At 41.8% G+C, this 25,385-nt stretch overlaps 3 protein-coding genes and 1 long non-coding RNA gene across 7 annotated transcripts in view; 2 read left to right on the top strand and 2 right to left on the bottom strand.

The window, feature by feature from the left end:
- Positions 1-5,918, top strand: part of ARMC8 (armadillo repeat containing 8) — a 70,373-nt gene extending 64,455 nt beyond the window's left edge. For all 4 annotated transcript variants that reach the window (XM_083741832.1, XM_083741831.1, XM_083741830.1 and 1 more), the window contains 2 exons: positions 3,021-3,114; positions 3,853-5,918. In XM_083741832.1, the coding sequence (XP_083597958.1) occupies positions 3,021-3,114; positions 3,853-3,886 (128 nt within the window). In that variant the 3' untranslated portion in view covers positions 3,887-5,918. The remainder of the gene's footprint in view (positions 1-3,020; positions 3,115-3,852) is intronic.
- Positions 5,919-9,098: 3,180 nt separating this feature from the next.
- Positions 9,099-25,385, top strand: part of LOC310846025 — a 23,114-nt gene continuing 6,827 nt past the window's right edge. The window contains exons 1-2 of the long non-coding RNA XR_014565094.1: positions 9,099-9,334; positions 18,074-18,129. This is a non-coding gene — a long non-coding RNA (uncharacterized lncRNA). The remainder of the gene's footprint in view (positions 9,335-18,073; positions 18,130-25,385) is intronic.
- Positions 11,900-21,451, bottom strand: AGXT (alanine--glyoxylate aminotransferase). Its single transcript, XM_083741917.1, has 11 exons — positions 20,708-21,451; positions 19,469-19,661; positions 18,056-18,120; positions 17,678-17,778; positions 16,800-16,870; positions 15,986-16,070; positions 15,106-15,201; positions 14,536-14,605; positions 13,484-13,579; positions 12,689-12,817; positions 11,900-12,302 (listed from the first exon to the last, which is right to left on the bottom strand). The coding sequence occupies exons 1-11, from the start codon at positions 20,972-20,974 to the stop codon at positions 12,195-12,197; spliced, it is 1,281 nt and encodes a 426-aa protein (XP_083598043.1). The 5' UTR covers positions 20,975-21,451; the 3' UTR covers positions 11,900-12,194.
- Positions 24,329-25,385, bottom strand: part of LOC310845970 (allantoinase, mitochondrial-like) — a 16,090-nt gene continuing 15,033 nt past the window's right edge. The window contains exon 12 of the mRNA XM_083741899.1: positions 24,329-24,915. Within this exon, the coding sequence (XP_083598025.1) occupies positions 24,754-24,915 (162 nt within the window). The 3' untranslated portion in view covers positions 24,329-24,753. The remainder of the gene's footprint in view (positions 24,916-25,385) is intronic.

Raw genomic sequence — 25,385 nt, 5'->3', positions numbered from 1 at the left:
AAAGGGGCACTGTACATACCCGATGGGGAACTGAGGGGCAGAGTACTCAAGCAGTTGCATGACAGCCCCACAGCGGGACATTTTGGACAGCACAAAACCATGTGGTTGGTTACCAGGGAGTTTTGGTGGCCCAAGGTGAGGGAGGACGTACGGGAATATGTCAGGGGTTGCGACAGGTGCCAGCGAGCGAAAGGAGAGAGGGTGGCGCCAGCGGGGCTATTACAACCCTTACCCACGCCAGAAAGGCCATGGGAGGCAGTATCCATAGATTTTATGACGGACCTGCCAAAATCCAAAGGCAAAACAGCTGTCATGGTGGTGGTAGATCTATTAACCAAGATGTGTCATTTTATAGCTTGTTCACATGCGGTCACAGCGGAGGAAACCGCCAAGTTGTTTGTAGAACATATTTTTAGGTTGCATGGCGCCCCCTTGAGGGTTTTGAGCGACAGAGGGAAACAATTTACTTCCAGGTTCTGGAGGAAACTTATGAGCTTACTGCACGTAGAACTCAATTTCTCAACTGCCCGGCACCCAGAAACAAATGGGCAAGCGGAAAGGGCAAACGGGATTTTACAACAATACCTGAGGTGTTATGTAAAAGACAGAGAAAATGATTGGGTGGATAAGTTACCTCTAGCAGAATTTGCCTACAACAACGCGGAGAACGTGTCCACAGGGATGAGTCCCTTTCTGGCAAATTATGGGTGTCACCCCCGGGCATTCCCAGGAGAGGGAGGGGAGAGGTGGAGCGTGCCGGCGGCGGAATATTTTTTTGAAGAGATGGAAGCGATCCACCGTCAGCTTCAACTTAACTTAGAGAAAGCCAAGGAAGAATATAAGAAGCAAGCAGACAGAAATAGGAGGGAAGGTGAAACTATAAGGGTGGGAGACCGGGTGTGGTTATCCACCCAAGGACTACCGTTCAAGGGCGGGAGTAAGAAATTGAGACCCAAAAGATTGGGACCCTTTGAGGTCATACAGCAGGTCAACCCAGTAGCATTCAAACTCAGGCTGCCCAGTCACATGAAATTACACCCAGTATTTCACAGGTCATTACTGTCGCCGTACCGAGAGGGACGTGAGTGGGGGGAGCGTGAGAGAGAGGCCACCCAAACGCCCGTGATAGAAGAGAGAGAGCGCGACATGAACGTGGCAGGAATCATTGATTCCAGGTGGAAGGGGAATCAGGTGGAATATCTGGTAGAATGGGAGGGGGAAGTAGAGTCGGAAAACACTTGGGTACCAGCAGAGGTAGTCAATGACGAGGTCTTAATAGAAACATTTCATCAGCGTTTCCCAAGAAAACCGCAACCCGTAGCACGATTTAGAAGGGAACACTTTGGGACCACCGATGAGGAAGGAGAGTTTGAAGGGTTCCCAGAGTCAGGGGTGGGTGAGGAAGCCGACTCCGACGAAGAAGAGGAAGACGGGGAGAGAGACGGTACGCCGTGGCTAGAAGTGTTTGAATCCTCGGATGACGAGGAGAGTTCCTTCAGGGGCTTTCCGCCCTCACCGCCAGTGGGAGAGGAGGCGGGAGGGGGTGAAGGGGGCCCTGGGGGGGAGGTGGATGTCAGGGAACTGCCATCGGAGGGACAGGTGGTGGACAGGCTCCAGGAGAATAGGAGAGAATCTGCAGCAGAGGAAGGAACCAGCAGGGGGAGTGCAGGAGTCACAGCGGAGGGGAGGCTCTGGGATACTTCTAGTGAGAACAGCGAAGAGGTAACAAAACCCCCATTAGGAACTCCCACCCTTCGCCGGAAACTGTCACGCAGAGAGTCACGAAGGCGCATGTCCGTCAAACAGCTTTTATGTTGGCGTAAATTCCGTAGACGCCCACTGTCAGATTCTACCAGCGACTGACGGAGTCATGCTTTGGGGGCTCCGTTAGTGCCTCGGTTTGGATGACCAGCCAAACCCCAGAGGGATCAAGCTTTTACGCACAAGCAGCTCACTATCCCATCATAGCAGCCATTCATGTTAAGATTTTCATCAGGGCTACCAAATGCTGCATACAAGCAGAGGCTGATTTGCAGCAGCAAAATTCTTTCTGGTATAAATCTGCTCACAGGAATATGCAGCACTAAGTAGTTCCATTGCATTGTATCCAGTGCTGCAGTTGTGCACAGAGCAGACTTCCCTTTCCTCTTCTCAGTGCTGCAGAGCGAGGAGGAGAGGAAGGGAAGGTCCTTTTGCATAGATGGAACTCCACTCATGCAGGGTTAGATACAACACAGTATTGAGATCCACATCTGTGCTAGGATTGTTCACATTAAGTCACATATAAGACACATTAGTTAAATATAGGAAATGCTTTCTACAGAATTATTGTATAGTTGAATTTGGACATTGTAGTATTATTGGCTTGAATATTTTTTTGTTAAATAGGAATTATCAAGAATTATCCTTCATTATTACAACAGCAATGATCATATCTGCCAAATAATGGAGATTAGAAAAAATATATATACCTAAATTAGAAGCATGGAATAGCTATTGTTTATTGGAAGAGTAAAATGCATTTCTATTTCTTAAATTTTTTATATTACACCTTCCTCCAAGAAGCTGTTGATCACTTATTTCATTTACTGTAATCAACTGTCAAGTGTGTATGGAAATTAATAATATTGTAAGTTTATAATTCTCAAAGTCATTAAACTGCAACTGCAAAATGTACAATTTTCTTGGTTGGCCCAGTGACACAGATCTAGTTTATCTCCTTTGGAAGGGAGTTTCAGAAATAAGGGGCTGCCACTAGAAGGCCCTGCATTCTGGTACTGATTTGCCTAATTGATGGTGACATTAAAGAAGGTCCTCATCTCCTAACCCTCATTCACATAGTGAACACATGGGATAAGATACTGCATTTTTGTGTGCGCTCGTGGGAGCTGGAGCTAAGTGGTATTCTGGCTGTAAGAATTCTTTGCATAGGATTGTATTGCATTCCTTGCAAATTTTTAGTTGTTCTTGACAAACTGTATGGAACATATCATTAACAATATGCAGTGTTTTTGTCTTAGGTTCCCAAGACCGTCAGGATAAACTCAGAGATATTGGAATAGTAGATATTCTACACAAATTGAGTCAGTCAGCAGATCCAAATCTTTGTGATAAGTAAGTATAAAACTATTCCAAAACCAAATTTTATGGAGCTTGGTAACTTTTAAAACTCATTGCAGTGGTCTTATGCAGATAAGATTAGATACTTGGACTTGACTGTGCAGAGCTATTAGTGAAAATGCACTTCTTGTAAATGGGATATTGTTACTGTTTACTTTTCCTGCAAAGCTTAGAGTTGCCCCTCGCCTTTCAAAAATAGTTTAATCAACAGGTCCGAAATATCACAGATTTAACTTTGATTTCATACCCTACAAGGACAAGTTCTCCGTGGGAGTTTGGGCTTTTCCTCTTTCAAACAAAGGCTGAAATTTATATACCTTTCTGGCATGTCTTTATGCCTCCACAAACTGCAAATGGGCAGTGCAGATTATTAAAGGGTGATCTAAAAGCCTGCTTTATTGGAAGTATCCCTTTCTATTATTCCTCTATTTATCATATTTAAAACTGAAGTATTGTTGGATTCCTAAAGCAGTCACTTGCTTGAAATACTGTTGGGATTCTCGGTTTATAGTTGTTGATTTCAATCCAAAACAAACTTATAAGGAAACAAAATTTTTTTGGACAGGCCATTAGAGAATTTCAGAAGAAATGTTGATTAATTTTGTGAGAAACTTCATTGACTCAGTTTTCCACCACTCCAGTTGGCTATTTGCATAGCAACACTGTTAAAGATCCTGTATTTTATAAGTATACTTTTGTCATCCCAGTAGCTGACAGTGTTTTTCCTTACAGGGCAAAGACAGCACTCCAGCAGTACCTTGCATGATCAAAGACAAGTCGAACTGTCCGTACAACTCTCAAAGCTATATAATAAGGAATTACAGGAAATAGCCGCACCTAATTCCTTATCTTTTGCACAAGGCACCTTGGGCTGCATTTCTCTCAGGTGCAGGGAGCTGCTTGGCAGGAGCAGTTTAAGTGATCAGGTCTCCAATGCACTTGAGGACTTTTTTGAGGTAGTTCCTTTACTCAGAGGACTCTTCTGGGATTATTTTCCTGAGCTACCTGAACTCTACTAGAACAATCAGTCATCTTTTTTCCTTTGGGCCTACAATTTTCTGCTTATACCACAGCCAGTTGTGGCTGTGTCTGGGTGGGTGTGATACCTCAGAGCTTTTGTTTTCCTTTTTGTGTTTTTTCTACAGATTTTCAAGGGTTAACCATTCTTTGCTGTATGAAAACTTTAAAGAATTATATACGATTTGAATTGAAATGTTATTTAAAAAGTTTTGTCCCATGAAGTTTATTTTGATCAGATGAATGTTTTTAAGTAAAATATATGCATTTGTTAAACCTCAGCTTAATGTACCTGTACTTCCTCTTTTGAAACAAAATGAAGTTCCATCTAGATGACTGGTAGCACATGTAATGTGACTAACGCTAGCCTCCTACTGCCGTGTGTTACTAGCACCAGCTCCCTGGACTTGGGAAAGCAAAATTCAGAGAACCCAAGGTGGAGCCTTAAGTACACTTGATACCAAGGTTGAATTTGTGGAAATCATACCTGCTGGGTTACCCAGCAAGAAAAATACAGTCCCCGTGCCAGTGCCATTGCTGCCTCAGAGAATTTACACTTGTTAAAAAAGCTCTGCGTTGTTTTTAGATGACTTGAAGCTGTGATGGTAGATTGATTAAAGTAAAAAACAACAACTGGCGGCTGCTGTTTGAAACCGTGCAGTGATGAACGTGAGAGGATAACCCCACAGAAGATCTGGGTGAAAAACAGACACCAAATCTTTTTACTTTTTTATTTTTCCAGAAGTGCATGATGATGGGACAAAACGCTTCCTCCAGCAAAAGTACAAAATGATTAGTAGGATGTTTTCAATTCTGCAAAAATGCTTACTATCTTTTTCAGGCCTCTTGGTTCACCAGTAAGTTTTCTGTGGGCTCAGTCCAAAGTTGTTCATGTCAAGGGACAAGAGAACCAGTCAGAGGCTAATCTCATTTCACTCACCAGCTTTGGTCATCCCAAACTTTTATTTATAATTAATAACTAGGCACATCGCATTTATAGTCAAAGCAAAGGTTAGTGTTAGGGCTTCTGGCTGGGAAGGTTAATAAACTGAAAGGAGGCTACAAAACAACACCAGAATTTTTATATAAGTCTTTAATGTATTGCTTTACTCTGAAAGGCAAGTAATAGTGATTTCAGGGATAGTAGTAAGTGATGCCATTTCTCAGTGTCATTGCTACAAGCTTGTTGGGGTTGGACTTCTGCAGGTCTGCACGGTGTGTGCCTACCTGCCAACTAGTACCTCAGAAATAAAGCCTTATTTAAGTCATTAACATGATTGTAGCCTTAATAATACTGAGAAAAATCACTTCCTTGTCGGGTTTGTCCAAAGCCACTCCTTAGAAATAAAGGGGTGGGAAGAAGGGAAGGCTCCCTTAGCCTGGCTGCTGCTTTTGCACTCTGGATTATTATTACACCTGCACTTCCGATATTGCTGTCATGCCTCCATCACTCATATGCATATCCATTTACTTTGAAATATAGATATGCCTAAAACTGTGTTGAATACAGCTGAGATGTGCAAATTTTCATCTTCACACTTGAAGGTTGCTTTTTAATAGTGTGGCCCGATATGTGCGAGAAGGATATAAACTATGCTAAGACAATCTGGGTAATGTTGGGGAAAGGTGGGTGAAATATTAGGATGGTAGGTGATAATGAAGTGGCATTTTGCACTCAGTGAAGCATTGTGAATACTTTTTTGATGTTGCTATAAATATGTACAAATAGAAAACACTGTAAATAAAAAATGACCTTTTACTGGAGAACATATTTAAAATGACTTGGCCCTATTGATATGGTTTTTTTCCTGACTTGAAGGAAAGATTACAGTCTTAGGAAAGGCAGTCAAACTCAGCTATACACTTAGTCTCTTAGACAACTATTCTAAGGATAAATAACTTCATCTCAAATTCTTCTAAATGTCATGATGTTCGGGGTCATAAAACTACAAGTTGACACACAGAGTGAAAATTATTGCTTTTTACTTTAAATGCTTTGTTTATAGTTGCTGAGAAACTAGGAGTCACAATTGTGTAAATGTCTTCATGATTTGGGGTGGTGAAATGCTTTGAATGCTTGGGGAGTGCTGTAATGTAGGACAGAGTTAAAAAACAAAGTTTGATTCATGTCGCAAAGCTGTTCATACTCGTTCTCAGTGCTTTTTTTCTGGGGGGGTACACAGGGGTACACATACCCCTAAACATTTTGTGAATCTTTGTACTTTTATCCATTTAGTGTATTTATTTTTCCCTATTTGAACTATAAAATGGTGATTTTCTTGAGTCAAAATGAGAGTACCCCTAAACAATTTTTAAAGAAAAAAAGCACTGTTCGTTCTATTCTGATCCATACTACACCTTCTCTGGTGTATTCCCCCCATTTACCTCTTACAGACATCCAAGCTGTTTCTCCTCAGCTTTGCGAAACTTACAGATGAGCTAAGCTTTGTGAATATGCATGATAATTCAAGACCCAATAATCATTTTATTAAGGAAAACATTTTTATATGAAGAATCTTAGGAACTTGAAGTGACCCCAAAAATTTCTGGTCCACCACTTACACCTCAGGCTGCTCGAGCCATTATATTTATTCCAACTCGACTGAACACATATAAAAGGCAAAGGTAAAGGACCCCTGACAGGTAAGTCCAGCCGCAGATGACTCTGGGGTTGTGGCGCTCATCTCGCTTTACTGGCCGAGGGAGCCGGCGTACAGCTTCCGGGCCATGTGGCCAGCATGACTAAGCCACTTCTGGCAAACCAGAGCAGCGCACGGAAACGCCGTTTACCTTCCCGCCAGAGTGGTACCTATTTATCTACTTGCATTTTGACGTGCTTTCAAACTGCTAGGTTGGCAGGAGCAGGGACCGCTCCATCGTGGGGATTCGAACCGCTGACCTTCTGACCAGCAAGCCCAAGAGGCTCTGTGGTTTAGACCACAGCGCCACCCACGTCCCTATATATAGTCCAAACTATAGTATCCTGAAAGCAGGGTACAAAAGTGAAAGAGGTGTTCTGTCCATTCCAGAGGCTGAGATCCAGTTGAAGAAACACTAGATCCTGGGCATGGTGGAGAAACTGACCTGAGGGTCAGAATTTTTTTGTCTATTTTTTGTATACACTTAGGTTGCTAGAGATTAATCTAAACCCTTTCAAAGAGAAAATAGTCTTGGCCCCACTACCATAAGTTCACTTTTAAGTCTTCTCTCCTAATAATTTAGTTCTTATCTCTCAGTTTTATTCTGTTTTTCATGCATAAGGAACCAGCATCTTACTGAAAGGAATTCAAAATGTAAAAGCCTATTAAACATTTAAAAAAGCAACATAAAACAATGACATGTAGCAATCCCAAATAAAATGCATGTTTGCTGGATCCAGATGGTAAACAGTTCCTTTGATAGGAATGACCTCTTCCCCTGATATTGACAGGGTGGGTCCTACACAGTCTTCTGCCTTCTGTACAGGAGGAGGCGCCATTTCCCTCCCCAAATTGATCCTGACTGTGTTCCATGAAGATTTGGGCCTGATTGGCTGTCATTGAGGCTTGTCTTCCCGCTTCTTTGGCTGTGTTTTTTACTCAGTTTCCTGCCTTTTTTCACCCACCTCTCCTCTCATTTTTCTTTTTACTGTTGTTGTGAGTGTGTTTCTGGTTTGCTTTGAGTGTTTGGATTATATTTTTACCTCAGCACATTTCCACTTTCTCCCTTCCAGCTCTAGTCCCTTTTGGGATAATTGGAGGCTACAGAGTGAGAGGGTTTTTTGTTTTTGTTTTTGTACAGTGTCCACTTAGCCACATTTCTGTGAAGCAGCTTCTGGAGTTTTTGGCATGTCCTGCAAGTAAATTAGGTAGCAGCAGCATTTTTAAAACAGGCTTTGACTGCACAATATCTGTGAGTGCTGGGGGGGGGGGGGAGTTTGTTTTGCAGGCTCCTACACCATATGCCTGGGCTTTCCAGATAATCATATTCTCTGCTAGATCAACCAGTTTTGGCCCCTGCCTTTTTTTGTTGGGCATTCCAGCTATTCCCACTACCCAGCTCACCCATTGTCCCCATATTTTTGGCAACCTCAGCCACACATTTTGAGGAAGTAGAGCAGCTGTCAGGAGAGTCCCTTGATAAACTGTCTAGGCGGGAGTTCCATTTTGGAGCAGGGTTTTCTCCACACCCACCCGCCATCCTTTATGCTCCATTCTGCTCTGTATTTGACAGTTCCCTTAGTTTTTGTAGTGGTTCTGCTTCTATTTGGGGGCTGTTTGCCTCATTGACCCCCTTCTTTAACACTCAGCAGAGTCAAGTTGGGTGGGCACTATTTATTTTGGTCTGAGGACACATGCTGCCCCCTCTTTTATTTCTGTCATTACTCCTCAGTCAGTAGTTGTTCTCCTTCAGGAGTCTTTTGGGGGTGAACTTTTATTTAGACTCCCAACATTTCTGCCTTGAGGGGGGGGGGCTATGTCTAGAGATAGGACATTCCTCTCACTTCCTTTGCTGGAAGTAAGGGGTTTTGGAGGGTTGTCCCAAATCAGTGTCTCTGTGTGTGTCTTTGGGGCTTTTTAGGGTTTGTTTGCTCCTTATTTGACCAGTTAGAGAGACGCGGGTGGCGCTGTGGGTAAAACCTCAGTGCCTAGGACTTGCTGATCGCAAGGTCGGCGGTTCGAATCCCCGCGGCGGGGTGAGCTCCCGTCGTTCGGTCCCAGCTCCTGCCCACCTAGCAGTTCGAAAGCACCCTTAAGTGCAAGTAGATAAAGAGGTACCGCTTTATAGCGGGAAGGTAAACGGCGTTTCCGTGTGCTGCACTGGTGCTGGCTCGCCAGAGCAGCTTCGTCACGCTGGCCACGTGACCCGGAAGTGTCTGCGGACAGCGCTGGCTCCCGGCCTCTAGAGTGAGATGAGCGCACAACCCTAGAGTCTGTCAAGACTGGCCCGTACGGGCAGGGGTACCTTTACCTTTACCTTTATTTGACTAGTTGCATTTTCTATACCTGGGGTATCCTTTCCTTCCTGTTCTCATGTTTTCTCTGTTGATTGCTTATTTGAGTGAATTTGTTTAGGGGTGTGGGGTTGTCTGCTCTGCCACTTGATTTGGTGTGGGAGATGGCTTATCCCCTGAAAGAGGAGGCATAGAACTGTATAACTGCATGTCATCCTTATCAGAGGAATATTCTCCATCTGGATCCTCAAACAAAAATTCATGGTAAGAATTCCCATTTTCTAAACTATAAGCATTGATTGATTGCATTTATATCTCACCTTTTCCTCGAGGAGCTCAAGGTGATGTATGTAGGTGTCCTCTTCATTTTATCCTCACAACCCTGTGTGGCTGGGAGTGAGTCATGAGGAAGGGTGCAGGAATATTTGTGTATTTCCCTGCCTTTGGAAAGCAATTAATAATATGAGGGAGGACAGACCTAACAAATGGGTTCTACCTATGGCAGGCAAATGGAACCTCCAGTTTCAGATATGGCAGTAATCTGAATACCAGTTGCTACTGGAGCTAAACAATGGTAAAGGTTTCCTCTGAATTCACCTTTCTGTGCTGTTTGTCTCCCTACTAGTACATGGAGGGAACGAACCATTACCCCTGGCTTAGTATTATGACTGAACCAGGGATTGTAGTTTTGATTCAACCCCATCAAACCACTATCTCTAGTCAATCTGGAATGAAACAAACTAGGGTTCTTGATTCAGTCATAGCACCAAGCCAAGGATCACAGCTGGTATCTTTCAGGTGTGGGGAACGTTTGGCCCCAGGTGCTAGGTCAACTCTTGGAACAGATAGCCAGGGATGATGGGAGTTAACAGTTCCCCCACCTGCTATATGGGCTAGCAGGGAGGAGGCAAATGACACAGAAAGTTGCAACCCTGGCTGATGGGTTTCCTTGAAGCATCTGGCTGGCTGCTGTAGGCAACAGAATGAACCCGTGATCTGATCTAGCAATGAGTGCCCTTCTTATCTGCCAGATCCAGGTGGTGATATGCATGCCTGCTATAAAGAATTGTGCTCCTAGAATAGAATGGAAATTGGATTCGTAGGCAGGGGCGCCGACTTATAAAAAATATTGGGGGGGCCCATACCGGGGTCCTGCCCCGGGAAGTTTTCTAAATTTTAGATGAAAATTAGTGAGTTTTAAAGTTTTTAAAAAGTATTTTAGAGTCATATGATCAACATTAGAACCCCGAAAACTCGACTCTCTATAACTCCACACTCCAGGAAACTCGACAAGCCTGAAACACTTTTTGGCTTTGAAAAAAGAAACAAAACAAAAACACGCACGGTATTTTCGTAAAAAGCTAATTTAATTTACAGTAACAATTATGCTTATAGACTATTACAGAGCAGTGAATATATAGCTCTGAAAAGACTGAAATGATATTTAAATAAATCCTAAACTATCATTAAAAGAATAAAACATAAAATATTGCTGTCGCGCTCCGGCTCCAGGGACCACACATTCGCTCAATAACACGCACAGACATTTCCCCTTACTTTTTAGGAGAAAAAATCTGTGTGTTACAAAAACGTGGTTACAAAGCATGGATCCACATGGATCCTCAGGATTTTTGCATTGGGCTACTCCAAACTCACTGTCAGATATTAAAAATCTTTATAAAATAGAGAATTAAATACAAACAGAATGTTAAATTTTCAGTTTTGAAATATTAGTACTAGTTTAGTACTGTATTTCTATATTACTATAGTACTGTATTAGTTATTTTCAAATACTTAAATATTTTTAGGGTGTAAGACCCAATTAAAGCCCGTTATTTACATACAGTATTACAGTATTTACATACAGTATTAGGCATACTGTATTAACTTTATTAACTGTATTAAAGCATTAACTTTAAGATATTATATTTATTTAATGAACCCTCAGCCTTATTCAAAGTAAGCTTAAATTAGCTATTTCACTTATTAATCAAAGTGCTATTACTGTGCGACAGCAATATTTTATGTTTTATTCTTTTAATGATAGTTTAGGATTTATTTAAATATCATTTCAGTCTTTTCAGAGCTATATATTCACTGCTCTGTAATAGTCTATAAGCATAATTGTTACTGTAAATTAAATTAGCTTTTTACGAAAATACCGTGCGTGTTTTTGTTTTGTTTCTTTTTTCAAAGCCAAAAAGTGTTTCAGGCTTGTCGAGTTTCCCAGAGTGTGGAGTTATAGAGAGTCGAGTTTTCGGGGTTCTAATGTTGATCATATGACTCTAAAATACTTTAAAAAAACTTTAAAACTCACTAATTTTCATCTAAAATTTAGAAAACTTCCCGGGGCAGGACCCCGGTATGGGCCCCCCCAATATTTTTTATAAGTCGACGCCCCTGGGGAGAGTTGATGTTTATCATCTTGTACTTTGTACAGGTAGCTTAGGGATAGGTCTTCTGTTTTAAACTTGGTCTAAAGCTAACATGCAATCATATCTTGGGGTGATTCCCCCCCTCCCAGCTTTCATCCAATTTCCTCTATTGTCAGTAGGCTAGGTACATGTAGTAGCCTTTTCAGACATTGGTAGGTGGTATATTCACACCATTGACACTAGAGGCACATATGTACTCATTTTTTAAGCTCTTCAAAAACAGTTTAAGAGCTGTTTGATCAGACTGAAAGTGCATGCACTTCACAGTAAGTTATGGCTTTTCTTTTGAAAACTGGCATCTGGTTCCAGCCTTTGTGTTTCTTTCCTTATCCTTTCAAGACTTTTTCACACAATGATTCAACAGCAAAATGAGAGGCAGAAACTACAGAGACTCTTCTATTTACATACATCCAGACATATGTGTGAGTTTATGAGCATATAACAGCTTGCACAATGGGAGCACACATTTGTTGAAGAAAAATACAAAGGACATAACAGCACTAGTAAGTGTGCACAGTATAGCATGCAGTGGAAACAAAGTTTACTCTTGTGAATTGTAAACTATAGGTACATTATGGAATAAAGAAAAGGGAAAGCACTTTATGTGGAATGTGCCTCTGATACCTTGCATGTCTTAAGTGTCACTGACTATTCTGGATCTTCTGTGTAAAAAACAATGGGGTGAAGTCTTATAGCTTGTTCTTGAGACAGTGCTGGAGAGCATCTTCCAGAGCATGGAGGACTCTGTCAACATTGTATTTAGTGGAGTTATAGCCCATCAATCCTATTCGGAGAACCTAGTGATGAGATAATATAAAAAATCGAGTAAGTGTTCTGCAACTCATTCTCTTAGAAGGGCCCAGCCCTCATCTTAGTCTAAATGAGAAAGTGATTGAGTTCAGCATCTCAATGGCAAGGAAACCATGTAAATAAGGTTAATTCTAATTAGAGGTATAAATAACTGATTCACTTCTCTTTCAATTCCTCTGCATCAGAGGCTAGGGTGGGGGATTACATGTTTGAATATTCATCTGCTTTCAAACACAAAGCTAAAGTAGTAAAAGCCAGGTTTGTGGAGAAATCAAATATTTACAAAATGCTTTGCTTTTTGTTGAAAACCAGACAGTCCTGCCTTCAAACACCTTAGTTTATTTCTCATTTCCTGCCCCGAGACAATATCTACCTTGCCTGCTGAAGCACCGAGGCCTCCTGAAATCTCAATCCCATGCCTTTTCATAATGTAGTCAGTGATTTCCTTCCAGTCATATCCCTCAGGTACAAAGACAGTGTTGACTGTTGGAAGCCTTGCATCCTGAAAAACAAAGAGAATGAGTCAAAGGCACCCAGGTAATTTCTGAATGCATGTAAATGCCTCAATTTCCCAGGATTTCTAGCAAGCTGCACCATCTGGATGAAATGCCCTCACCCTAATGAGTTCTCTCTCCTTGCTTGCATGGGACCTTCTCACACTAGGAATCTACACTCACTGACCATTTTTCTGTGGTGAGCTTGATTCTGTGCAAGGCTAGAGAGAATGGTTTCTGGGTGTTAAAAGTTGGCTTCATCTATGTTTCACATTCCGTCCTGTACATTTTGGTTTCTCTATCATTTCTGGTTACACGTAGATTGGTGCTGAAAAGTGAGATGCTCATGCAGTAAATGATCAACTATCCTGTTTTCAAACCACATTCAGCTGTGGAAACACTATTGCCTTAGTGCCAGCCTAAGTTAATAGACTAATGTTGCTAGAACAAAGTCTCTCTGGCTTATCTCTGGTTCCCTTCTCATACCTCACTACCCTCGGTATATAATGTTCAACAGGCCTGCAATTACTGTCATTGTCTATTCCTTTCTCCATCCATCTCAAAGCAGGTCCTATAAAATGCAGCAGCACACATACAACTTAGTTCTCTTGTTCACTTCAATGGTGATTACTCAGCACAGAATGTGGAGCTAATTATTGTGGTTTGCATCCTACCGGTTCTTTCACAAAAAGTTGGAGGCCTAACTTCTGTAGCCCTGCACACAGGTCCAGGCTGTTCTCCTTGTGAAGCTTCCAGGAATTTTCTAGCCCCTGTATACAAAATGCACTTTTATTTTCATGTGTAGAAAATAAAACTAATTCAAATGCAACTATCTCTACATAGCAGGCATATTATATTAGAATGGACATAGTGGGTGGTATCCAACTAAACAGTTCTACTATCATAAGTACCTTTGACTGTGCAATGGAATTTCCTCTCTCTCATGTGCCCCCTAAATATGTTATTTGGTGAGCAGGGAGAGGAAGTTGTGCTGTGCAGCCAAATGTGTATGTGCTAACAGAATTATTTAATTGGATACTACCCTTTCATCTTTAAAAATGATAGGTTTGTATTTGAGTTTGGCTTTGTCAGTTCTGACCAGTTAGCAAAACTCTAAAATTAGTATGGTACTCATTTGTTTCTTAGGGTCCACGTAATACAAAGTAATATACTCCTTTCTAAGCCAAGGGCTTGCTTAGAAAGTAAGGCTGCAGACCTAACCATGTCTATTCAGAAGTGAGTCCTGTTGAATAAAATGGGGCTTACACTTAAGTAAGTAGGGTTAGGATTGCATCAGGCAGGCATCAGCCTTCAGTAGTCCTCATTCTGCTTCCAGTCAAGAAAGGGTGATACTGGTTCTATATTAGTTCCTTCTATGAGAACTAAGGTGCTTCATACGTTATGCAGCATTTCCCCCCATAATTTCACAGGTGTTATAACCATTATTGCTTCCAGAAAATCATATAGGGGAGACATACTTTGGGAAGTCCTGGATGGACATTCAGGACAAAAATTAATCTACTACACCTTTTAGGAACACATTGACTTTTTATGCATCGTAAGTTTATTATTAATGGGGTCACGGCTAATATGATTGTTTTATATCTGGATCCACTCTAATATGCCCATTCCTAACTAAGCAGCAGACATATCTTGATTTCAGTATCTTCCTTTGTTTCTCTACTACTTCAGCCTGTAGGCCTTTCAGTCTCCCACACTGACTGACCTTTTCTGCAAGAATTGCCAAGCCTTCTCGCAGACAGAAAAACGTGTTGATGGGTGCAGTATGATGATACCTGCAAAGATACATGCAACATGTAAGGGAGATGCTCAGTTTGCATGGACCAATCTATCAGAAACCGCTTCACAATATATATCCTACCTATCAACGCCCCCCTCCCCATGCCAAAACAAAATACTGTAGTGACAGGAAAGTGAAGCGAGGGAGTATTGTCATATTCTCAATTGCAGCCTATGTCAAACTAGGTGCTGCCCAGTGCTTGTTTTTGTGCTTTGAATCACTCATTGTAAGCAAGCAGCAAGTGTGCTCTCTGTCGCTCTCTCCCCCCCCCCCAAGAGTTGCATGTGAGAGAATGAGCTGTTCCCTGCCATATTTCCATTCAAAGCCTTTTCTCTTACCCCACCTGCTTTCCCAGCCGTATGATAGAAAGATTGGGGGAAGGAATGGTAGTGCAGATCTGCTGCTCAATAATGGTCCAGCGCCTAATCCATTTTTGGAGGCCAGGAAACTACTTTAAAAGTGAGGAGAATGAGAAGCCATAGAATTAGCTCTCACTTTCTTGGCTGATCGTTGCAGCCCCAGTATTGAGCCAGCTCCTCCATGTCCAGATAAAAGGAGATTGGTTTCGTCTTCCTACTGTAAATCTTCTTCCTGACAAAATGGAAATGCAAATATTGGTCACCGAAGGAAATCTACCAGTGAATCACATTCTTTGTGCACCTCCTACCCCTAGTGTATTTCCTGTAAACCTCGCAGTTCAGTGGAGGGAGGAAACTGGTTCTTCAGATATTGAACTTCAGCTTCTGTCATCCCTAACCATTAGCCATGGTGGCTGAGGTCGATGGGGGTTGGAATCCAACAATATATTTAGTTTCCACATAGACTAAATAGTGCAAGTGTGTGTGTGTGTGTGTGTGTGTGTGTGTGTGTGTGTGAAAGAGCAATGGAGTGGCAGTGCCAGAACAGAACCTGGAAGATGCCATGTGGCCTCACTTAGCCCCTTTGTTAGAAACAAGCAGGAAAATGTAGATAATATGAGGTGCTTGAACCTGGAGCTTGCAAGAAGGCACAGAGGTTGAATTCTGTGAGATGTGGGGCTCACTTAGTTCAGTGAGTTGAACCCAAAGAATGGAATGGTAGGAAAACACCATGACATTTTTTATAATTTGTAGAGTTTATGTAGAGTGTAAACAAGCTGTTGCAGAAGCTGAAGAGCATTTTTGGATGAGCTTCATTCTTCGCTCACAACACTTTAGTGCCAAGGTATAAAACAGTTATTTGGTTAGCTGAGGACCCCTTCTGCACATGGAAGTCCATTTTTCGAACCAGCTCAGTGTCTTTAGGAAGGAAGTGAGCCTCCTATCATTTCCCATATCTCTTCTATAAAGCATTGACTTGCATAACATCTCCCCAAAACAAATATTTTTTTGCTTACCTTGCTCTCTGGCTGAAAGAAATGGGTGAAGCACCAGGTGGTGCATTTAAGACTTTCTGTGAGCCTGAGTAGAGGATGTCAATTCCTGTGTGCTCAACAGGGGAGAAAAAATGTTAATAAGTGTTCCTTCACTATGGCAGATGTCCTGTTCAGTTCTGTACTACCAGGATTCTTTGTGGAAAGTCATGACAATTAAAAATGAAATAAAGCCAATATAAGTGCAATATGTATAGAGCAATGGTTCCCAAATGGTGCCCTGTGGACCACAAGCTTCCATTGCATGTCTGTAAAAACACAAATAATCATACAGCACCTAACACAGTGCATTACAATTGCTATAACAGGCATGAAAATGATTAAGTGGTCTGCCAAGACCCTCAGCAATTTTCAAGTAGTCCATGGGAGGAAAATTTGAGAAGTTAAGCAAGATACTTGTTTGTTTATTACTAATGTCATAAATTACTTCCCCAACCTGGTGACCTCCAGATGTTTTGAATGCACTTCTTGCTGGTGGGAGTTGTAATCCAGAACATCTACAGGACACCAAGTTGCAGAAAGCTTTCGTATACTTAGGGAGAAGCTTGGACACTATTTTCAGATTTACCTACTCGTCCTCTAGAATGTGGCAAAGGCCAGAGAGCATCTCCTATACTATCTTTTGTATTCCTCTTCTCTTAACAAATACACATCTATCTTTTGCCTTCTCCAGTGATGATGAAGGAAATATGCAAGTTATTCTGATTAGGAACCTCAAACCATTACTACATCAATGGTAAACAATTGTTACTATGACAGATTGTTACATCTTGCTCACCTTGCTGGTCCATAAGAATTGGAGCTCCACCCAGTGATGCTACAGCATCCACCAGTAGTAAACAATTATATCTAAAATGAGGAAGGAAAGAATAGAGATTTAGTGTGCTATGGAAGGCAGGGCTTAACTTGCAAACAGGTCATCCAGATTAGATTTCTCTGTGTGCAAGTGCACTACCATACATTCTGTTGTTTTTAAGTCACATTCATTGCTATTTCACTGTTAGCCATTGATGCCAGTTGGCAGAGCTTGGTGGAATGCATCTGGGCTGGGTTTCTCTCTCTCCCCCCCACTGAATTGGTCTTCCCCTGCTGCTCTCTCTTTTCCATTCTAGGCAGATGTGGGTATCCAGGAAGTGCACAAGAATGTAAGAGTAAATGTTAGTATCCTTATCCAACCAGTTACCATGTTTCACAATGAGCAAAATGGAGGCTTGTACTTTTTCTGTGGTTGACTGAATATTAATTCTAAACAAACAAAAAAATAAACACTGAGGTTTGAGTAAGAAGAAAACTTAGTTATGCTATATTAAGAGAGATCCAAATGCACAGTGAACAAACAAACAACTTTCCAAAATATATAGTAGATGTGGAGCTCCTTGTGTCTTTCATTTGGTTTAAGCAATTGATAACAGCTCTCTTATTCAGATTTTCTAAGCATAGGGAATCTTTGGATTTAGGGAAAAGAAAGTGTGGTACAGCAGTAGTTTAAGGAGAATGCCACATGGGGAAGGGGGAATTAACGGAGGCACAAGGGGTTCACAATCCAAACTAAGCTGAGGTATGGGTGGGCCCACGGTAAATCAGGCAGCTTAGACTGTGGCCTTGAGGCCTTTGTTTCTGAGGCAAATAAGTGTTTGACCTCCATGACCCACTGACCTGTGACAGAGTTCTCCAAGGCCATCCAGGGGCTGAAGCACTCCAGTGGAGGATTCTCCATGTGTGATGAAAAATAAAAAGGGAGCATGTGTCACTAAACCCTAGGAGAGGCAACAGGGGGGGAAAGAGTCAGACAAGACAAAAAAACAGGGGAGGAGTAGGTGAACAGTAACATTCTCCTAGTAGGTGGGAGGCTAAATTGCTATGAACTGGTTGTCCCAACCATCTACATAAGAAAGACATAGACTGCAGGTTTCACTCAGAGCTGTATTTATGTATCTAAATTATCTATATAATATCCTGCCTTTCAGGATACAAACTCTCTCAATAAACTTGCTCTTTGCTGCTACTTTCAGCTACTTTGCTCACATAACTCACCTTTTCTATTTCTTCTAGAGTGAAACACTCTCCAGGGGCCTTTACTAGCTGATGAACGTCTGCTCCTAAAAAAGGTAATGGATTACAAATAATGTTACTTGAACTTTGTTAAAGAAGCAAAGGACAAAACTGTTCCTAAGACTCCTGGGAAGCACCAACATTCATTCCAATTAGATAATAATAAAGCCCTTCTGGGGGAAGGTAGGATATAATATTCTATATTTATTATTATTATATTTATATCCCACCTTTCCGCCAAGGAGCTCAAAGTGATGTACATGGTGTCCCTCACTGGTAGTTCAATTTTATCCTCACAATGACCCTCTGAAGTAGGTTAGGCTGGCAGATAGTGGCTGGCTCAAAATCACTCATAGAGTGTAATTTCACTGGGTTTCAGCTTCCTTGGATTTAAAAGAAGAGGGCCTGACTAAGCAGCTTTTAGAGGCTTCACTTGACTAGTTTGGATTTTGCTGATCCTTGAAAAGGAATGAGACATGTGTGCATTATTGTGGCTAATAAGGACTGAGTATGCCTCAGTGCACCCTGAAACTATATTTGAAAAGTGGTTTGGACCAGGAGAAATTACAATCTAGACACAGTTTGAAGACTCTGGATTGTTGGTTCAGCTGACTGGTTATGACAGTGAGCTCCTTTGACATTTTCACTTGACGGCATTATGACGTCAGGTGATTTGAGAGGTGTATGGTCCTGCCCATCTGTCAAAACTGACCTGCAGGGAATGAATCAGCTCTTGATCAGACCCTTGGTGTGAAAAAGGTTCCCTACCCCTGATTTAGCTCAACAAAGTCCATCAAAATAGCCAACACATGAGAATGCAAGTTTTAGGTTTAGAGGTGGAGTACCATTCCTGGTGGACTGATGGGAAGACAGCAAATCACTTCTCACTTGGTAGCAGTTCACAACAAGTTATGTTAAGAGAGTCACAGGCGCTTCTGTTTGAAATGGGTCATGTATTAACAAGTACATAGCAGCACCTTTGCCAAAGTCCATTCAAGCTCCATGGGAACCTCCAGAGTATATGATGATTAAAATTGGAGCAGGAAAGAAGTGTTTGATTATTAAAAACAAATTGGGAGGAATTCAACTTAGTGTTAAGCTACAGTCCCATAGTGGTGTACAAGTCGCAGTAGCAGAGAAGGTTCTTGTGGCTTGGTTGCACAGCAGATTGCAGTAGCCCCAATACATCCTGTTGCACTGGATTTCATATTATACAGCCATTATTCTCACCCTTACATGAGTGGTGGTGGTTGGTGTTGCAAATTTCGCATTCAGTATGGTTTTACAACTCTTAAGTTACTTTGAAACATTTTATGCAGTAAGCAATGAATAAACGATATAAATAATACTATAAAGGAATGCTAGGTTTGAAGGAAAAGGTTCCAAAAAACATACCAAGTCTTTTGGCAATGCCAGTTGCACGTTCACCCCAAAATCCATTCATAGCTATGAGTACTTTGTCTCCCTGCTCCACCATGTTCAAGAAGGCTGCTTCCATGGCACAATGGCCTGTGCCACTGACAGCCAATGTGAGAGGGTTCTGTGTCTGAAATGCATACTGGATTCCAAGCTTGATCTCATCCATTATCTGAGGGCAACAGAGAATATAATCAGTGTTCAAATAAACTTTCCCAAGGCTGGCAGTGCAAGTGTATTTATGTCTGTGGATTGTGACAGTGGCATTCATAGGAGGAAGAGATAACAGTGTGGCACCCATTAAAAGTTTCTATACACTATGATGGACAAAAGACAACAGCCGGAAAGGGCTGAACAAAGTCCAAAATGCTGTTACGGAAGAGAATACTCCCACAGTAGAGTTACTCAGCCACAGTAGAGATCCTGCTCTTGCTTCTTTATTTCTTTGCATCATATAATACATTGATTACTCTCACTTTATGAACAGCCATGTGGAAATGTTGAATCCTAAAGCCTCACACACCCTGGTGATAATTAAGTACCGGTAGGTTTTCTGATAGAGCAGATTTCAAGCATCATAAACACAAGGTGTCTGTATTTATATACAAGTCCTCTCTCATGGGGCCTCAAAATGCAGGTCAGTGTGGAACTCCCCTATTTCTTAACATGGCTCTTAGCCAGATACACAGAAATTACATGCCTCCAATTTAGTGATATATTTGCCTGCTACTAAGCCTGGGATCACTCCCATGAATAGTTAGCAATCCTTTCTGAGTATTTGATCTCAAAGGAATATCTGTCTTCCTGACTGATATACAGAGGAATAAGCACCATGAGATCTAATTAGCAGAAGTTTGTCTAGATTTAAAGAGTTGGGTTTTCAAAGTTTTATATATGCTTAGTGGATCTAGATCAGAGGAAAGCCTGAGACTCACATGAGCTCAGTGGACTCAAGTTCTTAAAAATGGGGAAATAACCAGAAATAATAGTCCCATGAAAAAGGAAGAAAATCATGATTCTGGTTATCAAGAAATTCTGTGGCTAAATAATAATGATTTTCCATAAATGTATTAGTTAAGAACATTACCATACTTTTGATTAAAAAAAATTAATCCATAGACTAATGAATAAATAGTCAGGGTGATATTTGAAAGCTGGAAAAGCATTAAGTAGAAGCTGAAGTAGGAGCACACAAGGAATTAGGATTTTATTTCTTACCTGGATCATCTCTTTGTGGACATGTCCTATGAGCTGTCGACAGCCTGCAGACAAGATCCGGGGAGGGCAATTGGAGGGCCCAGGGCCCAGCAATAACCTGTCTGGAACAGACAGTGGCTGTAGCAGAGGTGCTGGAGGTGGCAGAGATAGGTTTTGAGAAGCCATGGTGCGGCAACACTGAGTTAAAACTAGAGGCCGCCGAACAGGAGTCCAACCTGCTGCTTGCAGCACTGGGAACACACTGCCCACCCCTGACCTTAAATACATGGCAAGCTGGGGTTGAGCAAAACAAACAGATCTTAGATCAGATAAATGCTAGCACACCTCCCTCTTGTTTCTCTCCTCTTCTGAAAAATCTTCCAGTGACTGTCATTGGTCTCCAGGCTCCTTGTGAATATGAGCTTATCTTTAGAACACAGCCTCCAACTTACTTACTCCTTGGTTTTCTCCCAGAGAGTTCTGTGCTTTCTAATGCCTTTGGCCTTCCTTGCCTGGGAATTCTACACCTGTTAGAAGCTGGAAAGTTAAATATCATGCAAACAAAGATCTGAAGGAGACGTATTTTCCTTGTTCTTTGGGCAACACAGAGAAGCTTCCTATGCTGTCTCAACTTCTGTAGAAGTTGCTTCCCTCACAGAACGGAGAGAAACTGGACAACTGGACCATTATGTTTGGTTCTGTCCGAAATCCCCGAAACTATATAAAATTGAAGTTTTCTTCTTTATTCTTTATTGTAGTTGTCTAACACTGGTATGCTGTGCACTCGCTGGTTATTGTTTTCCAGGAACAGTGAATTCTAGATTAATAATGGGGTTAACAAGTAACTGTGCCTGCCTGCTTATTGGCAGAGCCTGACTGAAGTAATCCCCCCTCCCCGCAAGAAATAGGGTGACCTGTGTGTTATTCTGTGTTCCTTTTTTTGCCTGACTTGCTCCTTCTTTTCCCTCCGACCCATCCTGTGATCCACCCTTCAGCTCTGAAGCTTCCTCTGCCTCTGACTGTTGCCTCCTGCCTGGTACAGTTCCCCACAAATCATTAGCCCCCTCTCCCGAGTCAGACACCAGCCCTCCTTCTCCCTGTACACACTTGCCAGCATTCTGCCTGTCCCTGACATGTATGGGAACTGCAGGTGAGTGCATCTAATAACTGAAATAAGTACCATGCAGACATATTGTAAGAGCAGCTGGTACACAGAGGTATACTGCTTCTGAACGTTGAAGTAACCAGGTAAAGCTGAAAGTGGCAAAAGGCAATTAATAGGAGACAAGCAACAATTCACTACACACAACTGTGTCCTGACTGTCTTGTAGTCTGGGGACAGATGCTACAACTTCACTAATTGTTTTCCCCTGGGCCGAGTAGTATAAAAATGTAAGTTGCACATGTTCCTTAAGATCACAGTAGAGCACCTTCAGCTGTCAGTAGACAATAGTAAAGGTAAAGGGACCCCTGACCATTAGGTCCAGTCGTGACCAACTCTGGGGTTGCGGTGCTCATCTCGCTTTATTGGCCGAGGGAGCCGGCGTACAGCTTCTGGGTCATGTGGCCAGCATGACTAAGCCGCTTCTGGTGAACCAGAGCAGCGCACGGAAACGCCGTTTACCTTCCTGCTGGAGCAGTACCTATTTATCTACTTGCACTTTGACGTGCTTTCAAACTGCTAGGTTGGCAGGAGCAGGGACCAAGCAACAGGAGCTCACCCCATTGCTGGGATTCGAACTGCCAACCTTCTGATCGGCAAGTCCTAGGCTCTGTGGTTTAACCCACAGCGCCCCCCGCGTCCCTTTCAGTAGACAATAGCCCACTGTAAATATCTTTATCTTGCTTTCCTATTTCTTTTTTAATTTCCTAATGGGTTCACTTAATCTACAAAGAATTTCAATGTGCAGGGCAGCAACTTCTCTATGGTTAGACCACAACTATTTTTGTGCTTTAAAAATGTATGTAGCTGAGATGCATGCATTTGTGTCATGCCAAGTCCATATTACAGTTTTCAGAGCTCTCATGATTGCTGAGCAACCTCCCCACCTCCCACCCCCTGCCCCTAGCTTCAATCCAGTAATAGAACAATGGTGACCAGACAGGAGGGGGCAGAACTGGCCAAATTCTGTTATACAGTAGTTTGAACTTCTGAGGGCCAGACTAGACATTAACTTCATGAATGCAATTAGTGTAAATAGTAGCTGAGCTTGAGCAACCTCAGCACAATGAGCGGAGAGGAAGAGAAGTGGAATTCTTTCTGCTTCACCAGAATCCCTGTAAAATTCCTTTACAAAGCAAAGTCCTATTTCTAGACTGAGGTGATGAAACCAAGTATATCTACTGGCTATGATGAGCATTGGACTGGGGCCAATGGGACCTCCAGACAGCCATTTTATTGAACATTCACCCTGATTTGGTTTTCACAAAGATGGCAGGGAGGTTAGACAACACCAGCTATTTATTCAACATTCATTCTGATTTGTCTGAGGGGAGGTTAGACAATGTTGCATCAAGCAATTGTTTTTCCAGCGCATTTCTTCATCACTTTCTTTTTTGCAAAGAGTTTGGAGGAAGGTTTGTTTCACAAGAGCACCAATAATCTTCAATTGCACCATCTGAATGCCATTATCGCACCAGAAGATAGCAACAGTTTCTCTGGTTTCAGTGACTGAATTACCGGTACTTCCCTTCTACCCTTTTCCGCAATTTTCCTTTGTAGCGTTTGCATTTTCAAGGAAGCTCACTTTGTATCAGATCATATACTGTACTTCATTCTGAGAATCTGTCCTTTTACTGGGACAACTTGTATTTCTGTGATATTAAGCCCTCTAATGTTTTGTTTATGTACCACGAGCCCTTGCCAGCTAATAAACACTAAGGTCCAAATGCTCTGGCAGGATGTATGTTCTACCACAGCACTGTCAAAGGGAAATGCTGCCTTTTAGTTTTGACAAAGTGATTACTTTGTTTCTATGGATTTTCAAATTAAGTCAAATAGGAGAAAAATAAATTATTCAGGATTGCTTGGCTGGCAGTGGCAGTCTTAAAGCCTCATGGATGTTGCAGAGCACTGTGCCTAGTTTTGCATTTAGTATAGTTTGTCTGAGAGAGGACTTAAAATATGTAACCCTCTAATTCAGGGGTAGTTTAACTCCCAACTCCAATAAAACTCAGCCAGGATGGTCAGGAATGATAAGAAGTATAGTCCAACATCTGGAGGACTGCAGGTTTCTCATCCTTGCTCTAAAGGTTAGAGCAACTGCAAGAATCGAAAAATGCACAATTCAAACACGTTTACTTGACATCCCATTTTGATCATATTCTGATCAGGAAATCAATAGATCATACTTGGATTAAAGAGTTATATTAAAAGCCTCTTTATCTAATTTCTTAGGTCATAGCCATAGTGAAAGAATACTTATTCAGAACTCATCACACTTTGGCATATTGCTGTTTGATTCACTGTGAGCACTGTGTTACATTAAATTTGAAAATCAGATCAATGATTTGCAAAATAAACACTTTGAGATGAAGCTTCAAGAGCTGCAAGATCACCCAGACCTATTGTCCTGTTCCCCCATCACCCTGATTTTTTATTAGCCTTATTTATACTTCTGGAAAGCAAGAAGGCATGAGGGAGTGGCTCCAATAACTTTTTACTGTTCCATTGTTGCATATCCTTTACATATCAGCTGGAGCTGTTGACCTCATTTTATTTATTCAGCAGTTATAGAAAAATTCAGAAAGTGTAGCAGCTGCTCTCACTGAGACAATAGACTATGTGATTGCAGTTTATTTTTTATGTTACTCATCCTTGGACTCAGATATACAGCTGCAAATAAAACGTTTTAAATGTGTTGTAAAGTGCAATATACAAATGTGACACTAGATGGTGACACTGAGACAGTGCAAAATTTAATGTATTTTTCAAAACATTTTTTTAAAAAGCATTTTCACAGCGTTTTTTGTATGTGTGTAGATTCCACTCTCCTCTTCTATTCTTCCAGCTTCTCTTCTGCCCAGATTTGTGTTTAGCTAGTACATTTGTCATACTCTCTTCCTCATTAGTAGTAGGGTGATGAGACTCTTGTAGGCATCTTTCTCTCTGTCACAAGCAGGTCCCCTTCTGGCTTGGATGCAAATTTCCCATTCAGATAAACCAGCCTGCCACGTACAAGAGTGGCAAAGACTTCACCATAAAGCTGGAAGCCCAAGTATGGGGTTAGCTAAAGTAGGGAGCGGGGAGAGAGAGAAAAGTAAGGATAAACAGAATGCAGAATCAAAGGTCTTTGGGTAAATGTGTTTTTGTTTATGGTGGTTCTGATCTGTCCATAGCAGATATTCACAAGGCAAAATAGATGCAGCGGTGTAGAAAGCTCTAAGTGAACAACAAAGATTAGAGGTGAATTGAGGCCTTATGAACCCCTCCATCCAGTTTACCTTTCTGAAGCTCTATCTCCATGCCCAAAGAGTAGGTATCCTTAAAGGGCCAACTCCCTAACCTGGAGCACTTCTTTTCTCTTCTATGGCTTGCTGGCCTGGTGAATTTTGTTGGGTAGGCCTGTAGAGCAAGAAGTACTTGACTCTTCAGGCAAATGGGACTTGGCGAAAGGCATCTGTGAGGGTTCTGCCTCAGGTTCTTTAGGTTCCACTAGCCTCAGGTTCACTTCCAGGGAACCTGGTGGTGCAGCAGTCC

This window comes from Podarcis gaigeae (assembly GCF_964106915.1).
Source record: "Podarcis gaigeae genome assembly, chromosome: 5".
NCBI lineage: Eukaryota > Metazoa > Chordata > Lepidosauria > Squamata > Lacertidae > Podarcis > Podarcis gaigeae.
The sequence above is the reverse complement of the archived record's forward strand: the minus strand, read 5'-3'. Positions and strand labels throughout refer to the sequence as shown.

Excerpts from the sequence above, each read along its gene's own strand:
- AGXT (XM_083741917.1), bottom strand. The coding sequence starts at position 20,974 with ATGTATTTAAGGTCAGGGGTGGGCAGTGTGTTCCCAGTGCTGCAAGCA. Across the intron at positions 14,606-15,105 it reads TGCAACGATCAGCCAAGAAA|GTATCATCATACTGCACCCA; the intron begins GTGAGAGCTAAT and ends GTATCTTTGCAG. Across the intron at positions 13,580-14,535 it reads TGGCAATTCTTGCAGAAAAG|GGGCTAGAAAATTCCTGGAA; the intron begins GTCAGTCAGTGT and ends TTTTGTATACAG.